The 22828-nt window shown below is 26.3% G+C and overlaps 2 protein-coding genes across 3 annotated transcripts; one reads left to right on the forward strand and one right to left on the reverse strand.

Annotated features, from left to right (window-relative positions):
* The first annotated feature begins 816 nt into the window (after positions 1-816).
* On the forward strand, positions 817-16933 carry LOC113551784 (sialin). The gene is made up of 11 exons (XM_026954264.1): positions 817-1465; positions 7364-7469; positions 7549-7727; positions 13484-13753; positions 14074-14158; positions 15068-15291; positions 15584-15733; positions 15829-15961; positions 16073-16228; positions 16324-16409; positions 16506-16933. Exons 2-11 carry the CDS (start codon positions 7415-7417, stop codon positions 16701-16703), a joined length of 1536 nt encoding a protein of 511 aa, XP_026810065.1. The 5' UTR covers positions 817-1465; positions 7364-7414; the 3' UTR covers positions 16704-16933.
* Positions 16934-18773: 1840 nt separating this feature from the next.
* On the reverse strand, positions 18774-22828 carry LOC113554392. 2 transcript variants are annotated; one of them, XM_026958216.1, is made up of 4 exons: positions 22585-22828; positions 21470-21692; positions 20850-21084; positions 18774-20252 (listed from the first exon to the last, which is right to left on the reverse strand). In XM_026958216.1, exons 2-4 carry the CDS (start codon positions 21556-21558, stop codon positions 19119-19121), a joined length of 1458 nt encoding a protein of 485 aa, XP_026814017.1. In that variant the 5' UTR covers positions 21559-21692; positions 22585-22828; the 3' UTR covers positions 18774-19118. The 2 variants fall into 2 exon arrangements, with proteins under 2 accessions (XP_026814017.1, XP_026814016.1); XM_026958215.1 differs by having other exon boundaries at positions 19119-20252; positions 21470-21628.

Genomic DNA, 22828 nt, shown 5'->3' on the forward strand with positions numbered 1-22828 from the left:
GAACAAATTCTCTGGTCCCGAAGTGAGTACAATAAACGGCGACTACCTAAGTGGCTATGTAATCATCGACAATTAAAAACACCCGCTGCGTGTCGTCGTGGTGAGGAAGAACAGACATTGCCAATTTTTTTATGCCGTATTATACTTATTTATACTTATTATATTGTTGGACTTGACTACTTGAGCGTAGAGGGCAGTTGCTCTGCTCAAAAAATAAAATATGCCTCGTTGACTTTTGTATCGCAATATAGAACGTGTAAACACAATTATTATTCTCGGTACCCACTATTAACCAACCTACCTAGTATATATTATACCATATAGGTACACTAACCACTAACCATAATAATATAATAATACCGGTACGCATATATGCGATCTATAAAACTATCACGATATGTTGTAGAGTGAAAAAATCATTAACTCATGTTACATGCTTATAATATAGCTCCGATAATTAGATTCAGTGCCGCACACGAGCTCGGGCCACGCAGAACACGAAAATACGTGTACAGGAAATTGAAAAAGAAAAATAACAGTCGGCCATTGCAGCGATTCGACGGGGAAATCAATTATTGAAAACAAGGCCTCTGGGTCGGCGCGCCGAGAGAGATGACGCGAGCACCGCTGACGATGATTCGAGAGTCGAGGACACCGCCGCCACCGAAGACACGCGTGCGACTAGGTTACGCGCGGCTATGTTATTTTGTTATTTCGTTTTTATCATATTTTTTTGTCTGACGAGTGGCGCGCGCCAGCGGCAGTTTACCTAATGCCGTTTTCACGTGCGGTGTCTGCCGCAGTTCGTTCGCTCCGTTTGTTTCGCACACAATAAAATATAAATAATAATAATAATAATAATAATACCTACGACCCTGCGCCGTTTAATGTGTACACACACAATACACTGTATATTATATCATTACACGATAACGGCGTTGTAATATTATTGTTCCTACTGCGTTTTACTATTGGATCGCCGACGTCGAGGAGTTTTTAATTTTTTTTGCCATTAGTACATTTGCCGCGCTATACTGACGTTGTCGTCTTCTCTCGACCGTCCGACATTCGACGATGTAACGATTGTCGAGGAAATTTATTATTCAGTGTTTGTGATACGCACCTGTAGCAGAGTGCAGGACGACTGCCACTGCGGTGTGCGCGTGTGTCCCCATTGGTTTTTGCCGACCACTTTATAATAGTATCGTCGTTGCCGCTGCTGTCGTCGTCGTCGATTTCAATAATAATAATAATATATATATATTGTAACCTCCCGTCTTTACACGGCGATGTGAATCCTACACACTTGTACACTACGTTAGTACGTCGCTGCGTGGAACACACGTGTGCGCGTGTGTAGACGTCCGTCCGTCTGTGATAATATTTTTAATTTTTAATTTTTAAGTTTTTTTGGTTTTTTTATTCAATCTCATTCACTCGCAATTGGGACCAAGTTACACAAACCGTGAGTTTTATATTTTGATTTGATTTCAGTAAATCTATCAGTACCTATAATATTTTGATTTATATATTATGTAGTATTTTCAACATATTATTTGTGACGTGTATAATAATAGTTTAAGTTCGCATAGATCACTAATCATAAACGTAATATCTCCGACTATTAAATATATAATACAAAAAATGTAAAAAAAAAACGCACTTATACGTATGCGTCGACTTATAGCGTAGAGGCACGCTAGTATATACAAGTGTACAACACCAATCGTTCATGCGTTTTCTCCGAGTGAATACCTATATTCATTAAGACATTATATTAGGTTTTTAATTTAAATAAGCAGGGAAAAATACGATACATAAATTACGTATTTTTATTTGATATCATGTTTTTACTACAAGATTATAAAAAAGATACTTAAAAAAAATTAAAAATAATATATTTTTAATGTATAACGGATTTTTGTTAACTGTCAATTTCCAACGTAACATTTTGATTGGTTTAAAATACACAAATATTGAAATATACTATATAATATTAAAATACTTATTTTGTAGTTATATATAGTAAATAATTTATTTAGTTTTGTTTGAAAATAGAAATTCAAATATATAGACGGGATTAATATCGTTGTATAATATGCCTATAGATAATACTATTACAGATTTTTGAAAAGTTATTTTTTCAAGTATTCTCTACGTACATTGATATGCCTACTTACCTACTTCCGTTTTCTCTTTTTCTTGTGGATGAGAAGAAATGATTTGTACCTATTCGGAGGTGACCGGTGGTTTTGATTCAACCGTCAATCCTTACCCTAATAAGTGTAGTAATAATAATAAAAAACAACTAACCTATATAGTAAATATTAATAGATTACCTATATCATTCATTATTCATAGTATTAATGGACATTTTATTATTGTAAAGTTTTTATTTTATATTTTTAATAGTCTGAATAAATAATTACTGTAGTCACGGATTAATAAATGCTTAATCAAAAAAAAAAAATTATATGTATATTAAAATATCGTTGTGGGTAATTTTGCATACATTTATTACTTTATAAAGTTTTGATTGTTCAGAAATTTATTTAATTACGACATGTTTTATTTAATGCTACATTAAATCTTCGATTTAATAAATTATGTTTGAATGTAGTGTTTAAATAATTGTTTAGTTTAATGGTTCATATAATTTCTCAATTCGTAAAAGATATCAGTTACCCATTACCAAAATGTTATTTAATATGAAGTGTAAGTATTACTATTTTCGATAATATTTATTATAATTTATAATGGAATTAATCTGGTAGGTTTTAAGTATAAAGCTTATTTGATTATGAAATCAAAATGGCAATTTTAGTTACCATATTTTATAAACTATATTTTTGCTATTTGGATCATGGCACTAAAAGATACAGTTTGTGTTTCTTATCTTATCCAACTACTCAAATATACTTTAGATAGTATAAACAAAATGTTATATAATTAATGCTTTGAATTATGTTTAATTGGATAAATATGTAGAACTATGTAAATATATATTAAATAATAAGTCATAAAAAATGTTGTCTTCTATATGGCGAAAAATTGTCCAAAAACAAGTATCTCAGACTTGGCATTTCTCGATAATGGGAGAAATATTCACACAGATTAAAGAAATAATACGAATGTTACAGTTCCTCCTACGTACAAACCAAATTTAGTTGTTGTCGGATATTATGTATCAAAGTTAAATTGAAGTTTTCACAAAATACAATATTGTGTTATTTTTTTTTTAAAAATATGAAATCAGAAATTGTGTTAGGTATGTAAAAAATACACATAAAATAGAAAATAAAAGTCTATAGATTTAAAGAAAATGTATATGTAGACTATAGTCATATTTTTATTATTATTTAATGTCACAATGAAAATTGTAAAAAGGTGAAAAAAGCTGTACTTTTGACACTAATAGCAGGTTTTTTGAGCACGACATAATATTTTATATTTATCTGATGTATATAGACATATAGTCGTCCATTTTATAATATGATTTACTCTTGTATTTCCGATTATTAATTAATAATTAATAAAAATCTGATTATTTTGCTTTATTTTATTGGATATTGTAAACATTTTTAAAAACTATTACTTCCGTTGTTACAATGTTACTTTTTATAGTTTAATAATTTAATGAATTATATTTTAACATTTATCAACATTTATTTCAGTTTGTAAAATTGTAAAAAAAATATTAAAATATATTATTTAGTTATTATAATTTATAATAATAAATTAAATCATAGGTTCAAAATATGTGCATTGCCCTTGATTAATATTTACGTAATCAGCCAAAGTAATTATTCAACAGGTCTGATTGTTAACAATTTTAACCAAGTTTTTTATATATGATTATTCAGCGTTTATGTACACAACATAATATGAAATTAATACATTTATATAATTTTCTTGGTTTTTTAAAGCGGTTAAGGTCCATTGCCGTAACCACCAATAACTTCTATCTCTTCCTCTTATTTACTAGTTGTTTTCTATTGTGTTCATCAATACCAAAATTGTTAAGTATTTTTCGATTCTATCTCTACATTGTTGCTTAGGCTGACTTCTTAGCTGATTTTTTTGATTTTCATTTTATGGCCCAACTATAATAGGTCTTTCTGATCTCCATACATGACTGGCTTAGCTCAGCCTACTATTCGTAAGGGCACCAACTATATTGTTTCTCTATATAGTTCTTCTTTACCTCGATTTGTCCTTATTTCGTTTTTTCCTCGGATGTTTTTTGGGTCCAATTATTCTTTTAAGAATCTTTTGTTTGAAATTATTTTTAATTGTCTTTGTTGTAGCACATGATTATGCACATTTATCCTCATTCACTGTTAATCCAATTTATATTTATGTAATAATAAATAATTTATACACCTAGAAATAGATAATACAAGGTGTAGTATTGTTTTTGTGAAGAAAATCGTCAAATTAGTTTATTTATTTTCAGATGTTCATAATATTTTTTTGTATATATTACAAGTAAATTGTTCATAGTAAAATAATATATTGTGAGAATTATATATTAATTATAGGTACGGGTTCAATTAGGTATATCGATTTTATCAGTTGAAGTCTTCCATAGTCCACGGATGTTTTATAATTCGGTATTGATAATGATTTTTAATAATACATACTATAGTTTAAATATTATGACTTTTAATTTAAAAATAATAATTATTTTAATGTTTTTTAAATGTATCTACAAAACAACAGATAACATTTAAAACTGTATGTTTATGCTAAAAAATATAACCATTATATTTGTATATGTACAAATAGGTTGTTTATTATTAAATTATATTTATTATATTGAGAGTATAAAACATTAGCAATAAAACTAAAATATGTGGAAGGAATTTTTACTAGGTTTTTATTTAAAATGAATTTCTTTATAAAACCAATTTACTTGATATTTCGTAAATGTATAAATCGATCTCTTTTATAGAGATGATATCAATTATTGTTCCTTTCTCTTTTTCTACTTAAGGAATGGATTTTTTAGTAGGTACCTATTTTAATATGATAATATGATTTCTGGATTTAATATTTTTATACCAAACTAATATGGGTATTAAAATTAAATAGTACAATTATTTCTTAATTTTATGTAATAGAATATTGATAATTTACGTTGTAATGTTGATTTAGTATTTATATTATCCTTTTACGTACAGCTGTGCTAATTTTTACTTTTGATTTTGTATTAGATCATGGTTTATTCGTAATTCGATAACTAATATAAACTAGATAATCAAATGTTATCAATTTTTTTTAAACTGTGATTTATAATAACTTTTATATGCAATAAAATATTTTAATTTTGGATAGTTGTCTTTAAGATTTATAAATAATATTTTAAATATAATACGTATAAACATTATGTACGATACTAGAGAGTTCTTTACCTTCACTTTTATGTGACAATATAGATTTTCACATAATACAGTCTAGTAACACGCACTTGTAAGTATTATAGTTAAGCTTAAATACATTTAATGTATATAATTTAACTAAATTGTTTTGATAACTTTCTTTCCGATCAACTGTAGAGAGACTATATAATATAATTATTAAATAATAAATAATATGGATTTTTGAAGAATTTATTAAAATTATATTTTCTTTTTGTTTACTATTTAAAAGTACAATACAATACACGAATAATATAAATATTTTTTTGATATGAATGTTATACTTAATAATTAATATAACTTTTCATGTAATACTATATGAAAATTTAATTTTAAAACTTTGTTGGAAATGCATTGAACTGTTTCATGTGTATTAATTAATTAATTAATTTTTTATCTTCTTCGGTAAACAATTATTTTAATCAATAAATTTGTAAGTTTTACAGATTTCCTTCTCGAATTGATGTAAAAACTGTAATAACTTTCTTATGACGATGAATGCAGCTAGCGATTATTTCTGGCTTCACTTAATTAAAATACAATTTTAATAGAGAGAATATATTAATAAATATCCTAGAAATTGTATTAACAAATAAATTTAATTTAAATTTATTTTTTCAGAATCTCAAAAAGTGCAAATGTAGTTATATTATCACAATAATATAGATCAATGTATTTTATTAAAATTGTTGATTATTTTGTGATGCATTTTATTAGATTAAATTTGTATTGATTAACTTTGTAACACACTTACAGAAGTAATGAATGTAATGTATGTTGACCTAGCGTTTTCGTGCAACTGAGACATATCGACTTTCAACAATGAACTTGAAATAGTGAATGATGTTCATGTTACCGATATTTTTTTATACAGAATACCTAGTTTGATCTAAATTTTATAAATGCTTTTATTGATTGATATATAGCTTCCATTAGAAAATAATGAATATATTTATATTTATATGACTTATACCTATCTAAATATAATGTATAAATTGTGCAGGTAATAACATTAATATTAAACTAATTTTTTTGTTGACCTAAATATTCTAAATAAAAGCTTTTTTTTAATTCATAAAAAAGTTTCTTTTTAAATTAATTTAAAATAGATATTTGTTTCTTAAATGCTTTTTTAATAGGTAATTTAATACTGTACAATTTTTAGTTTGCGTTACTATAGTAATAAGGTTTAACTAAACAAACATAATTTTTATTGATAAATGAAAGTTCTTGAAAAGACATTGTTTATTTTAAACTAAATTCTAGGCTATTGATTTTACTATATTAAATAAATCCAAACGTTAAACATACTATTACACGACTAGTCCTTTCATGTTAGAAAGTTGTAAAAATAAAAGGGTTAATTTTAGTTAAGTAGGTACATTATAGTATATATACAAGGTCATTCATAATGTCTTATTAATATAATTTGTATTTATTGTAATTTATCTATTATTTTATTTATGTATTTATTTTAATCACTAGTAAACTTTCATTGATATTAATAAAATTACGTTACTTGTATAATATTAAATGTAAAATCGTAAAATGTTTTTATTTAATCATCAAGTATTATTTATGGTATTGCGTTATTTATATTATAGTTGGGTTTGTTCAATAAAAAAATAAAAATAAACTTTTTTTAAATACCTACTTTAAAACATTCAAAGTTCAACATTTGAAATATAAACAATGCACTTATTATAGATGCATTAAAATGTTCGACTTGGCAAAAATTGTGCCTTATCTATGAATATATTTTCAAACTAAATAATTAAGCGATATCAATCTTTAATTCGCATTTGTATATTTACATATTATTATTATTTGCTTTGTATATTTAAATTGATAATAGCAATATATACATTTAAATATTAAACATAATAAATCAATTTTGTTAATATCAATATTTGTAATAATAAAAATTGTTTTTATACTTTTAGGACTAAAGTGATTGGTTTTTTTAAGCACTAAAAGTTGGTAACTTTAGAAATATGAAAAAAGAAGAGCCAGCCAACGTGGAGACCGGATTGGTCATTAAGCAGACTCGTAAGTCTTTTAGTGGTTATAATACGATACTCCTTATATGCATATACAGCTTATGTTGATAAATTTAAATTTTTTATAGGGTCGATGAACTGTTCAAGAATATTAAATCTCATGGTTTTAGTTGGATTTATGGTCAATTATATGCTACGAGTGAACTTCACAATAGCCATCGTAGACATGGTACCTAATCATAAGCAAAATGTATCGATAGAGCAAGCCACTAATTTTTCAACTTCGCTATTAAATGATACCACCAATGTAAGTACACCTAATATAATTTCAACGGGTTATACAAATAATACCGATCCACACAGAATTGATTGAAGATTTTGACAATTATTCTAATTATAGTGGAGTATCAAACTAATTTCGTATTCAATATTTTATATTGATACATTTAAACAAGTTTTAGATAATACTACTTAGAAATATCGGTTATTACGAGAAACACTGCCCTTGAAATTAATTTCACTACTTTATGACAACATATTGTTGGTCAGTTATTTTACATCATTGGCACGAAATCTAAAAGTTTTTGGACGCGCACCAAAGCAAAAACATTGGTTTTCTATGACGGTATTATTAAAATCTGGTTCTATTTTTGCTGTCCCCGTGAAAATATTTCTCAGTAAATTTAATCAAATTATCAACAAAATAATATGTTGTTTATAAATATTGATTATTTATTAGCAAAATAAAATTAGTAGTTATATAATACTTATACATTTTTATTTATAAGTTAATAAGATAATTAATACCTAAACATACGATAATTATTGGTAATTGTAATATCGAGGTGCTTAGTAATTTTTGTGTTCAACTTAAAATTGTTTACTGTTCTTACGAACTTATATAAGTACACCGTATTTATTTTCATCATATTTATTGGAAAGTAATTCATAGAACACAAGAAAGATAATATAATATGTATCATTGATTTAAACATATAGCACTAATGTCTTAGACTATAGATAATAATAATTTAATATGTAAAACATTTTTATTGGGTTTATAACTTTTATATTATTGAGACAAAAATATCTTGGAAGCACTAAAATAATCAAACATGCAACGATGCAACAAATTCATAGAAGGCAATAACTAGCCCCCGTGGGTTACTTCTGCATTTTAAATTCGAAGCTATTTGGGTTCGGAGCTGGATATATAAGGTTACTGTTATTTCTATTGTAACTGTATATAAAATATTTTAAGATACATAGTCAATTCGCATTTTAATGATTTTCAAAGAACCGAGAAAAAAGTTAGGTATATCGAGAGTTCGTTACATCCATATTCGTATGGTAGCGACAGTTTCATTCTGTATACAGAGATTTTTGTTAAACTATTGATTTTAGAATATATTATAAAATCAATGATTATACCGATCTTCGTTATATTGGAAGATGAATTTTATAGATTTTAATATATTATTGAAATATTATCATAAAGTTTATTGACTACTAGAATTGTCCATTTGTCATCGATCAATCAGTAGGTAATACTGTAATAGGTATGTTATGTTCATTATTGAATTTGGTAAGTTAATTATTTATTATAATCAGTAGTTACTGTCCTATTTGGAAAATAAATTACGAATGTTTATTATGAATTGTCGAATAACATTAAATCAACAACTATTATTTAACGATTATAGCATGTGGTATTATAAATTCTTAGAATATCAGATTGCTTCAAGGATGAAAGTATAACAATAGGACAATTTCCTTTGCACTTTGTTATGATGTAACTTATAACACATTTTACGGACTAACTACTCAGCGTTCAAGGAATGACGGCAATTAAAATGGGTAGACCTTTGGAACATACTAGTAAAATGCTATATGATATCTATATAGTTTTATTTTTTTTCGTTGCATACGTCAATATCCTTATTATAAAAAATACAGTATCGCCCTCTTTTATAAAACGGCAACTTGATACTTTTCCTTGTTCAATAGGTATTAACTGACATAAATCTGTAATGCTTATTTTTTGATTTAGCAAGGTTAAAACTGAGATAAATATAAATAATTTCAGCATTTTTGCGTTCTACATTTAGATTAAAATAATCCAAAATCAAAATAAAACCATGTAATAAAAAGTAGATACAGAAAGTGACTATTATGACATATTATCTATTGTTAATTATTACATTAATACATTATACGAAGTATAAAACAACCAAACTATGTTTAAATCGTATTGAATTACGTCGTAGTAATTTGGAGAATGTTTTTAAGATAAATCAAAGATTTGATATACATTAAGATCAAAGTACGATTTTATTCATGAATAATTAAGTATGCTAAATACATTAATTAATATGTACATATACGTATTTTAAACTGCTTGATAAAAATAAATTATTGTAAATAAATAAATTCATTTATGTCTAATATATTATCTATGTTATTCGATTATTTTTCTTCATGTGAATATTTTAAAATTAAATAAATATAAAATAAAAATATATTTTAATATTTTGATTACCTAATGATTTTAATTCACGATAAAAGACTATCTATCTTATAGAATTTTAACGAAACATTTATTTTTGTTAAATTAAAAAACTTTTAATTTTACTGCGCACGTGTAGTAAAATTTTCAATTTTTTTTAAATAAGTGTAATATTACGTAGGTACATTTTGTTTTTTATATTTTTAAATTTGAAATTTAAATGGTTATAAAAAAAAATGAATGTGCTTTACAAAACACTTCATAGTAAACTATAAATACTAACTGTTGTAAGAAAAATTTTTGAAAATCCTGTTTTAAACAATTTTAAAATTTGACTATGTGAGAAATAATAATTAAATATTACATTAATTGCTAACTACAATATGCGAGTATTCGGAATTTGACGAATTTCGTAAACATTTGGTATTCAAATGGAAATAAAAAAAAAATTGTTTTCTTTTTATTTTTTAAATACTGTAAAAAAAAACTGATGAATCTTGTATTAAATTATTAATATTTTTTATTCATAAGCAAACTTTTATAATGAATTAATAAAAAAAAAAGTAAAAAAAAAGAGAATTCTAGTCAAATATTTTTAAAAATGTTTTATACCAAGGAAAATTAATGCTAAAATATTTATTTATTTATATTTATATAATATAATATAAATTAATGATAATAACACATAATTACTGTCAAAACAATACATTTATCGCTCCACTCAGAATCTAAAAAATACATTCATTATATTATAAGAATACGTAACATACCTATTATAGATATTGCAATATTAGAATTTTTATGTTTTAAATGAATTGATTGATGTAATAAATTTGAAGTATTGATGAATATTTAAAATATCGTTTTTTTAAGTTAATTTTTTTTCTACCTTTTAAACCCAGTAAACCCAGTTTTGATTTATTATTTTTATTCAATAATCAATATAGGTTTATGATGTCATGTATGATCATTTATCATATAAATAAATCGTGCATTACAGAATAATCGTAATGAGTAAATTTTATGTATAATAATATAGATTAGATGATTCTCCAATCATTAGATGATGTACCAATTTGGCAATTTGTACAATAACAATTGTACCTACTGTTATAAATTCACTCTGAGGACATTTAACGTTATGATAAGTAGCTAGGTGAATTTTTTATTTCCGAATTTCTAATCTTTAAGGTAAATGATTAAATATGTTGTATTTTTATTTTTCTGATTTATGTACATTAACTATTTATATTGAATGATTAGTATAATTATTTACGGCTAATATAAATTTATTATGTTTTCTAATTACTAGGTTAAATGCCCCAAGGTAGTGAAAATATAGCTTATAATTTATCAATACTAATTTAGGGCATCAAATCACAATATGGTTTTAAATTATTTAATAACCATAATACCTACAACTGATTTAATAGTTTTTTTTCTGATTGTAACCAATATTATGACCTTCGATGTTTTGATATCGGTATATATTACTTATTCAACAATATATTATAATAATTATGTTACCTAGTACATTAATTAATAATTACTTAATGATAAATAAAAAATAATATAATATTATAATACTAATTTTTTTTTTTGTATGTTGGGAGAAATATTTTATTTAGGCTAAAATATACTATTAACCAATAGGCAATAAAATTTTTATTTTATATTTGTATATTTTATGTTACTTTTTTTAATCTTGAACTATTATAATGATGTGTTAAAGTTTTAAATTGTATTTTTAAAGCCCAAAATAATATTTTGTTTTATAAATTTTTTATAATTTCTCTCATTTTGGGCTATTTTACTGATACAATTACATTACTTTTCTATAAATTTATCATTAATTTTACTTAAAATATAAGTATTCGCATATTGTAATGAATAATGATCATATAAAAATAAATGAAAAAATTATGTAAGTATTTAATTTAGAATTAAAATATCATGCGCAATAATTCAACGTTCTCTCTACATTTTATTTTCATTTAAGGTACATGTTTACGATTATTTATTAGTTTTTTAGTTTTGTTACTGCAGGTATACTGAATAAGTATAATTTATGTTTATATCATGTTTTGTATTAATAATGACATAATTTATTTATCAGGTAAATTATTTGTTATTATACATATTAAATAAAATGTATTTAAATTAAATAACTAAAATAATATACAACTGTAAATGGTTACCTACAAATAAAGCGAATGGATTACAAAACTTTTATTTTAAAATTTAAACAAGATGTAATGCGTAATTAAAATAATATTTAGAATTATTTTTGTGACTTTATATAGCTTTAAACATTTCTTTCTTACTTACAAATTAGTTTTAAGACCTTTTTATTATAAATTAATAATAGAGGCTTGGGATATATAATTTATATTTTGATACTCGAATGTATTGTTTTTCTTTCATTGTTTTGGTGGGTAATAGTATAACTACTAATAGGATAACTAATATAACAGCATACATTTTTGTGAAACTTAAACAAGTGACTTTTAATTTTGCTTCACTGTATAAACTCTCACGTGAAATTTTAAAACCAGATTTTTTAGTCCGACTAGTGCAAATATATGTTATAAATTATCATAATACCTGATACTTCTACTATATGCACGTGTAATATATTTTAAGGATTAGGTTTTTTTTTTTATATAATACCGTTATTTTTTATTTATTTCAAAGTAAATATGTTTAAATTAAATTTAATGTATTGCTTGCTTATATATATATTAAAAAAAAAATTACATTATGATATACTAAAATATTTGTAAATTATATATTAAATACCATTGTGCTCATTCATCTATCATGACATATTGACACACGTTACCACAATCAGTGGCTGCATGACAAAGGCTCTAGACCCAGGTCTCATATATATTTAATATTTGGGTATTGTTAAATTAATTAATTGACTAGGTATTTTAAAAAGAAACCATAAAAAAAATAAATAAATTGATATACTTATAATATTAATTGGAATATTACGCGTTATGATGCTATTTATTTAGATGAGTTATGTTACTTGTACTAATATAAATAATATTAAAATGTGACAATTATTACTAATTAGTAAGTTTTAAGTACGAAAAAGAGACTTAAGAGAATGTGAATGCATTTCACAAGTCTGTATAATATAATAATTACTTAGATTTTTCATAGCTCCTCAATAGTATTTGACTATATAATATTATACGCCTATAGGAATAACAGATGGCCATGACCGAAACTACCACTGGTGCACGGTACTAATTGAATTATAAATTTACGAAACCCAGTTAAAACAATTAGATTTTAATTTCAAATTGATAAATTAACAATTTATTATCAAGACGATGTGACACCAATGTTTGGTCTCTCACAATATAGTTGATGCATATCAGTAAATTAGTTATGTGTTTTTATAAATTATTGGAATGTAATTTTAGAATATAAATAATTTTAGTTTAAATAAAAGAAACTATTAGGTATATTAGGGGAAATAACTATATTTTTATTTTAGTGTTTATTATTCAACAAATAATAATGTTTTAATATATTTTCAGGTCACCGTGAGTTTGACTCACCATAATCTACCCGGTGCTGTGAAGTTTAATTGGTCTGAGTACGAACAAAATATGATATTGGGCAGTTTCTTTTGGGGCTATGTTCTTACGGAATTGCCAGGTGGTCGTTTGGCGGAAATGATCGGAGCTCGACCGGTTTTCGGCTACTCTATGTTGCTAGCGTCTATGGTTACCTTATTGACACCTATGGCCGCAAAAATCAGCATATATTGCCTAATATTTTGTCGGGTGTTTTTAGGATTTACTCTAGTGAGTATTATTAAATATATTTATTACAATAAACAAATTTAAAGAGTAGATTGACACATTTTTATTATTTTTATGTGTACCTATGAAACAGATTGTTTTAATTTTAGGTATATTCATACCGGGTGGGACATTATTAATAAAACGGAAATAAGTTTAATATTCTTTGAATATAATTATGCTGAAGAGTAATTTTGAAATTTAACAATAGATTTAAAATTCCTTAATTACTTTCTTCTATAATTTGTTAAAAGAAGTACCTGTAATTTGATGATAAATTTATAACATTATCATGTAACTTCTACCTGTTTTTCGTATTTCAGGGAGTAACATGGCCGGCTATATTGCCACTTGCTGCTAATTGGATCCCACCAAATGAACGCAGCAAGTTCATGTCCAACATGATGGGTATTATGTCATTTAACTTTACATTTGATAGCTTTTATATCATACCATATTTTTAACCATTTTTTATTTATGGTTATTTATTATTTATACATCTTTATTTTTAGCTATGGAACAAAATTATTCAGTAGCAGTTCTTAAAATAAACTGTTTATTGTTACGTATTTTTAAAAGAAATAAGGTTTATTAATTAATTAAACTGCCATAAAAAATTGAGTTCTTGACAATTAATTATAAAACACTGTATACTATGAAGAAAAATTTAGCTTAATATGCTGACACTAAAGCATTGACACTGTCAATTACATTGTCTCGTTTCTTGATTAATTCAAATTCGTTAGAAAACTGTATATTAATGTGGGAAGAATTTTTAATATTTTTATACATCGAGCATACTTGTAAAAATGTAATCGTAAAATGATTATTTAAAAACAAATATGTAGTGAATTAGCCATAGTCATTATACTTATGTTAATAAAATATGTAAAGATAATAATCGTTTATAAAGATAGTAGATATTAAAAAAAATATTGTCGTTTGAAAAAATCGTTGGTAATAGTATTTATAATCAACGATGAAATGTACAAATTATTTATGATATAACTATCGAATTATTGAATTTTAATTCCAATTGTTCTATTAAAAATAAACATAAATTACATTTTTTTACTAATTTATTAAATGTTTATAAAAATTACACTATAATACAAAAAAAATATTTAAATCCTATAATTATCATCAATGTTTATACATTTTATAAATAATATCACTAAAATAATATAAAATAATTATTCAATTGATATAAAAAAAAAATTCATTGAAATTATTATTCTTAACTATATTTAAGCTATCTATTTAATTGCTATTAAAAATTGTCTAATATGTAATCACTAATCGTATTGGAATTTCTAGCTTCTACTTTAGGTGCAGCTATTACCTTACCAGTTTGCGGTATACTAATTTCTGCGTGGGGATGGGAATCCGCATTCTATATCACAGGACTAGTAGGTCTTGCATGGTCCATATTGTGGTTTAATTTAGTTTTTGAAACACCTGCCGATCATCCTAGGATAACCGAATACGAAAAACATTATATTGAAACAGAAATAGCTAAGCAAAGTAAACCTGGTACAAAGGTAATAACGAGTTTCAATAATTTTTATTCTAGTATACATGAAATAAAAATATAAAATTAATGATTTATCATGTTGATTGATATTAAGTATTTTATAATATCATTATACTATGCATTTTAAATTATATTGATACATAAAGATTTACATACCAATTACCAAGCTCATTTATTATTTTATATTTTTATGATTAGCTAATTTTATTTTATAGACAACAGAATACTTGAAATTTGACAATAACACAGATTACATTCCTGTTGTAAGCTATAAGATTTTATTAATTTTTTTTTTTTAGCCAAAAAAACTGCCATGGATAAAAATACTTACGTCTTTACCTGTATGGGCCATAGTTATTACACACGGAGCTAGTGTTTTTGGTTATTTTACTATCGTTAATCAGTTACCTACTTACATGAAATATTTACTCCATTATGACATTAAATCGGTATATATATACATTACTTTTTATTCATCATGTTTATTTTAATTTGTGATATTAATAAAGTTTAAAATATACATTAATCATCATTATGATTTCAGAATGGTTTTCTATCTAGTCTTCCTTATTTGGGCAAATATTTAATGGCGTTGGTTGCTGGGATAATTGCTGATCGTCTATTAAATTCTGAAAAAATATCTAAGACAATGACTAGAAAAATTTTTACTTTTATCGGTAATTTTTCTTTAAATTATTTTGTTCTAAAATTCTATTTTTTTTATTTGTTATAAAATATTTTTTATAGTGTTTTGAATTTATGTAAAAAAACAAACTTTTAATTTTTAGGAGTATTTACGCCAGGTATTTTGATGATCTTACAAGTGTATTTTGGAGATAATCAAGTGTGGTCGGTAATAATTTTTACTATTGCATTGACGATGAACGGAGCTGTTACAGGTGGTTATCTTGGAAATGGTTTGGACATAGCTCCAAATTTCTCTGGTGAGTATTCAATATTCAGACAATATTTACTACCTACTCTAACAGTTCGTAAATTAATTATGTAACGACATGAATGTGCAATGACTTTATTTCAGGTACAATATTTGGAATGGCGAACACATTGTCTTCGTTTGGAGGGACCTTGTCATCGTACATAGTGGGAAAACTAACAAACAACAATGTTAGTATATACACAAAATTTTGATTCAACATTTAAATACTAAAACTGGTTTCTATCAATATATTATTATACGTATAATTGTACATATACTTGCAGCAAACATTTGAACAATGGTGTATTGTATTTTGGATTTTGGCTGCGACATACATGTGTGGCGCTATGGTATTTTTGATATTCGGAACGGCGAAAACGTTATCGTGGAATTCAGGACCCAGCACAGAAGAATCAAATGGTGTTTCAACAAACGAATCGGAAGCACTGAAGCCGTTGAAAACTTTATCAAATTCTCAATGATTTAATGAAGAACGATTTTTTGGAACAAAGACAAAACAATATAAAACGACCACTGTTAATTAATGTATAAATTACAATTTTTTCTTTTTAAACAATGTACATACGTTGACGTTAGTATTTATTATATAAATCTTAATATCTAACACATGATATCAAGTGAAATATTATAAAATTATTCACATTGATAAATATTATAAAGAGACTAATAAACGAAACATTTTATTAAAAAATATTTTTTATTTAATTAGTTGTATGCTAATTGCTGATCTTATTTATTTATTATTATATTTAATACACATACAATTTTAGCAATAATGGAGAATAAATTACGATCGATGAATATATATTTAATTTTAAATTTGTACGAATCATACAAAATGGTTATAAATAAATGGTAACGAGTGAAAGTTCTAGTCAGAATCTTTTTTAGATTTCGAGTATGGCGAGAGTATCTATGTACCTGGTTCGGGTTTTATTTATTGTGTTTTAAAAATCATTATTTATAGTTAAAAAAAAATTGACATTCATAATTAAAAAATGTATAAATCATTTTAAATAAAATAGTTATATAAAGTACCTATATAGTGTATAACGATATATTATCTGAATGTATGGATAATGTGTATTTACGTAGTTTTTCGATATTTAAAATACAAGTTGATTTACTATTTAGTATTTTTTATATTTCAGTGGTCTGTTATGAAATCGTTATAAGATTATCTACTTAATAAATTAGTAGGCAAGCTATAAGCAGTTGTAATATTCAATTATTTAAGCCAAAAAGTAACATATTTTGATGTTTTGTCTTTTTAAAAATTATTAGTTTACCGTGAATTTATCCCTTTTTAGACTTTATTAAAGATTGTTTTGACAAAATTATATAAATTACAGGTCTAATTAAATTATAATATAAAGGTACAGTCATGATAACTATTTTATTAACTGTGACCTATGTTCTATGCCAACAATGTAAGTAAGTAAAAAAAGTTTTTCATGTGTCGACTATAATGTCTGTGGTCAAAATGTAAAAATTATAGATGTATGAAGAGATAAAATATTATTATATCAATTCTTCTAAGCTTTTTTCTATTATTACTCTTTATAATGTCTATGGTAAAAAGTAACTTATGACACTATACGAATCATATTGAATTTATTGATGAACAGTTTATGTAAATCACTGGATTTTCATAAAGATAATTTATTTTAGGCTTTTGATTTATATGGTAAATATTTAAATTATATTTGTTTCTGCAGGGCGTTGTCCGAGACAAGTTAAATAATGCTGACGGATTTACTCTGTCTTAAACTCTGCTGACTTTTTTCTAGTTTCTATCATATGAGAACCTATTTGGTTAAATTAAACTAAAACACAAGGTATTTAGTACATTTTAATTAGAGGTGAGTATAGGCGTTACAGATATTGAATAATGGGATTTTTTTAAGCTGATATTTGATCCGATATTTAATATTTTTGGAATAAAAAATTGTTCCTAACTTAATTTATTATTAAACTATTTTGTGAAATTTAAATAATTGTGTATTAACCTAACCCCGGTTTTCAACCAATATATTGTTTATTTTCAATATCGGCTAATGGTTTTCAAACATCGGTTATCGGGTGTATAATGGTTTTTTATATCGGATCATCAGATATCGGAAAAAATTCATATCGGCAGTGACTAATTTTAATTTACTTATTTTAAAGACATTAGAATCAAATAAATTGAGAAAATATTTATCGATTCAAACTTGAATAATCATTAAAATTATCAAGACCAATATAAACATCTAGGAATCTAAGAATATCGAATACAATATTATTTTTATATTAAATATAATTATCATAGTAATTTTAAAAATTATAGTTATTAGCTTTGTAACATTTTAAACTGTATATTTTTTTTAATATAATATAATGAAAGTTAAATTCCTAATTTGTACAACAAAATTGTTAAAGCTACCTAACTTTAATCTTTAATAAAAAGGTTCTTTTCATAAAAGTTGTAACATAATTACTTATTATAGGTAGGTAGGCATAGTAAATTTTTAGTAGATCTTTCATCGTTATTCAGTGTACTATTATTACTTATATTTATCTGGTCGTCACCGTATCCTTATAGCTTAACAAAAGATCATTACAATTTACGATAATCTTAAACAAGCTAAATAATTACTTATAATTTTTATTCGTTAACTACAAACAGTCCAAACTACTAAAGCAAATTCATTGAATATAATATATGTATATCTTTTTAAATAAATGTTATAACATTTTATAGGGTTTTTTAATTGTTGTGATCAATAAAGACTAGTAATAATTTTTGCTGGACTTAACAAAAGTACAAAAAAAAAAAAAAAAAATGCAATAATTGTAATGTTATAATATTAATAAATAATAATATTATTTTAGGTCTATGTGACCGTGTAAACGGTTTTCGAAAGTATGTTCTGATTGAGGTTTTCTGACACGAGTTCTTCGTCGATGGGGTTCGGACCAGGTCCTAGGTCCACTGCTGCCTTGTTGCCTTGCACTGCCTGCAGCCCGACTCTGATGCTTTCCAGCGCCTCGCCCAGCCCGACTTTGATCTCCTTGAACTCCTGCGTGACCAGTGACAGACGTCCGAGCAAGTAGTTGAGATTCTCGTCCACTTCCGTCATGCGGCCGGCGATCGCCGACACTTTGCCGTTCATGCCGTCCACTGAAGTGGCCGTACTGTTGACGAACATGTCCGTTTGTTGCTGGAGCGTGGCCAATGTGGATGCCGAGTCCGTGAGCGTCTGGTACATGATGCCGATCTGCCTCCACACCTGACTGATCTCCGTTTCGATTTTCACGCTCAGATTGGCCATACCTACGGACTGCGCGTCTAGCACGGTCTTTACCGTCAATTCCAGGCCAGCATTTACCGAGTCGTTCAGCTCCTTCGACCGGTCGTTGATCACCGCCGTCACTTCCATCAGGATCTGGTGTGTGCCGTACTCGATTCTCCGCTTAGTGTCCAACACATTGTCAGCTGTTTGCACGAGTACTTTTTCTACGTCTGACAGCGTTTTCAATTCGTTTGACATCAACCGGAAGCTGTTCTGCACGTCGTCCTGGAACGCGGCAGCTGATTTGGCTACTTCCGCCAGTTTTGCATCCGATGCCGTGCGCTTCCGGTCGCTATCGTCCATCCGGTCTGACAGCGCCTTGACCGCCTCCAAGACCTCGTGCCTGGTCTCCTGCACCAGCTGAGACGTAGCGTTCGCGGGCTCCGATACCGTGTTGTGGTTCTGTGAGCTCTGATCGATCATCATTTTATTTAACAGTTCAAAGATGACATCGTTCGTCACGTTAGACTTAGGAGTTCGTTCCAGAGAATCGAATCGGGACTGTAACGCATTGATTTGTTCCGACATGGCGATCAGCTTTTCGTCGAACGACTGGTATAGCTGGCTCGAAGACTTTTGTTCTGCTCTTAACAGAGACTTAACCTCGGCCTCAGTGGAAACGATATGCTTGTCCAAGTTCTCTAACATGAGTTTCGTGCTTTTTCTATTGGCGGTCTAAAAATAAAATCGATCGTTTTCAATATATGAAAAATTGAATTCTTAAATTTATATTTAAAAATTTATGAACCCTTTTAACATGAAATATTAAATTTTTTTTTTTTATTAGGGTTTCCTGTTAAATTAACGGTTCAATCCCAGTTTAAGAAATGTCGAGATTATGATTTATAATTTTCCAACGAGACACTCCTATCTAGATAAAACCCTTTCCAATATTTTAAATTAATTAAATAAAAGCCTTAAAACAATACGAAAATTAAACTCGTATCGTTTTTACTTTTTATTTAAAATTATTCACTATTCTAGCGCGCGTCTTAATAATTGAGGACTGATTTCGGAATTTATAGTTATCGTATATAATAATATCTATTGTAAGTTAGGTAATAGGCATCTTATAACATTTTGATGTATACTATTTAAAAATTATATACTATACTGTATTTTTAACTTTGGGCCTTTTACTGTTTTTTGTTATAAAACAAATTAATATATATAATTTTTATCGTTTTATAAACATTTTGACCGAAAATATTGATAGAGTATATTTTTTCTCTATTGATGTAATATGTAAACCTTTTCGTTACATTTTCTTACCTCTTCTGCTTCGGCTCTTGTTAATGCGTTCAAACTTTCTTCCAATCCTTTGATAGCCATCTCGATTTCCTTGTTTTCTATATTTTGCTCTCTCTGCTTATTCACGATTGTCAACAGCATATTTTGCATTTGATCGCCCGATTGTTTCTCGCGCCGTTCGTGTCGCTCCAATTTGTCTACATTGTCACGCAACGAGTGCGCGAATGAATATATTGCAGTTCTTATGTCTTCGTGCCTGTACATGATAAATATTTCTATAGGCACGGTAATTTAATTTATGATTTCTTTGTATTATCGACGCTGAAATGGCCAAGTAATCTACAAAAATTAATTGTTTCATTGTTTCAATTTTGGGTAGTAGTTTCGTTAAAAATGAGTGATATAAAAAATGATATAATACATTTTAACCAAATAAATTATTTGAAAATTACGTTACTTCGGAAAAATGTGCATTAATAGTTATGTCATTATCAGTTTTATCAGTTAAAATCCATATTCCGTTGATAGCGTGGTTGATATTACATAATTTTGCCTTTTCACCGTCATTATAATATATTAAATTATATTCATCACGATTTCAACGGTTAAAAATATTAAAGAGTATTGAAATCAATACTCACGTGGCATCTTGAGCGGCGAACGCTAATTGAAGATTTGCGACGGCCAGCAGCCATAGATATACAGTAAAAGTGACGGTTTTCGACCACATTGTGTCACTGTATTAATAATATATCCTATTGCAGTCTCGATGACAATATTTCGGTACGGACTGTGAGCGACTAAAACGTTATGTTTTATCTCAGAACAAATGGGCTCATTTTCATTGACCCCCGGAATGAAATACTAATAATATAATATGAGAATGTTAAATGTTTGTAAATCAATATTATTTGTACACTGTGATAAAAGCCCACTATCCGTTTTGTTCCGTTGTAGAGCGGAAACGTTGGTGATAGTGGCTACGGGGACCGATAAAAAATAGAAATACGATTAAAATATTGATCCATTATAAGTAATAAGTAACCAAATAAGTTAAACGCAGTACTCGGAATAAAATCAAAATTGAATATTTATTTGCTATGGTCTTGATAATAATATAATGCATTGTGAAGAATATATATATATAATGTTTTGCATTATTGTGTCGCTGACTTAATTTATTAACCGTATGAAGTTACATAATAGATAGACTTAGTTTTTTCTAGAACATTTTTCATTAAATGATATTTTCATCTGCTAGGTAAATTAGGTCAACATACAATTTACGTAAACTATTTAATAACGTGTCATTACAGTTATACGAATATGTTTATTAAAAATGAATAGTAGGACCTTACCCTAAATACCAAAAATGATTGATTTAAGATTTATAACCTTATTCCTGGAAAACTTTGAAAATACGTTATTATATTTTAATACTTTTATATTTAATAAGAATAAAAAGTTCATTGTCCTGTAAAATTCGTTTGTACGAATGAAACTCCATAAATGAGTTATTATTTATTAATTATAAAGTTAAAGTCTAGTAATAAATTATTAGAATAACAAATATTATATAATACAATTCAAATTTTATTTTATAAAATTTTTTTATATAATTTACACAACTTATACTCAACCAATTAAACAAAATGTTGTGTAAAATAATAATTATAATAAAAATATTATTTGTAATTTGCCTTAAAACTGTTAAATGTTTTTATTGCATATTTTAAGACTTAAATATAATACTTACGGATATTTTTGAAATTTCCACGAATGTTGAAAAATTTAACTATGTGCAATACACTAACGTATAAGTGAAAGTTTTTTTTAATTCGTTCAAAAAATAAACCGTTTGATTGAGGATTTAATATTACATATATATAACCGATGTTATCGTGCATTACTGGTATAGTAAAATGTAAAATACAATAAATTGTTATTATACGAATGACAGTCTATTTCAAGAATGTTTACATCAATTGATACCTATATAG

This window comes from Rhopalosiphum maidis, chromosome 2 (assembly GCF_003676215.2).
Source record: "Rhopalosiphum maidis isolate BTI-1 chromosome 2, ASM367621v3, whole genome shotgun sequence".
In the NCBI taxonomy this organism is placed as follows: domain Eukaryota; kingdom Metazoa; phylum Arthropoda; class Insecta; order Hemiptera; family Aphididae; genus Rhopalosiphum; species Rhopalosiphum maidis.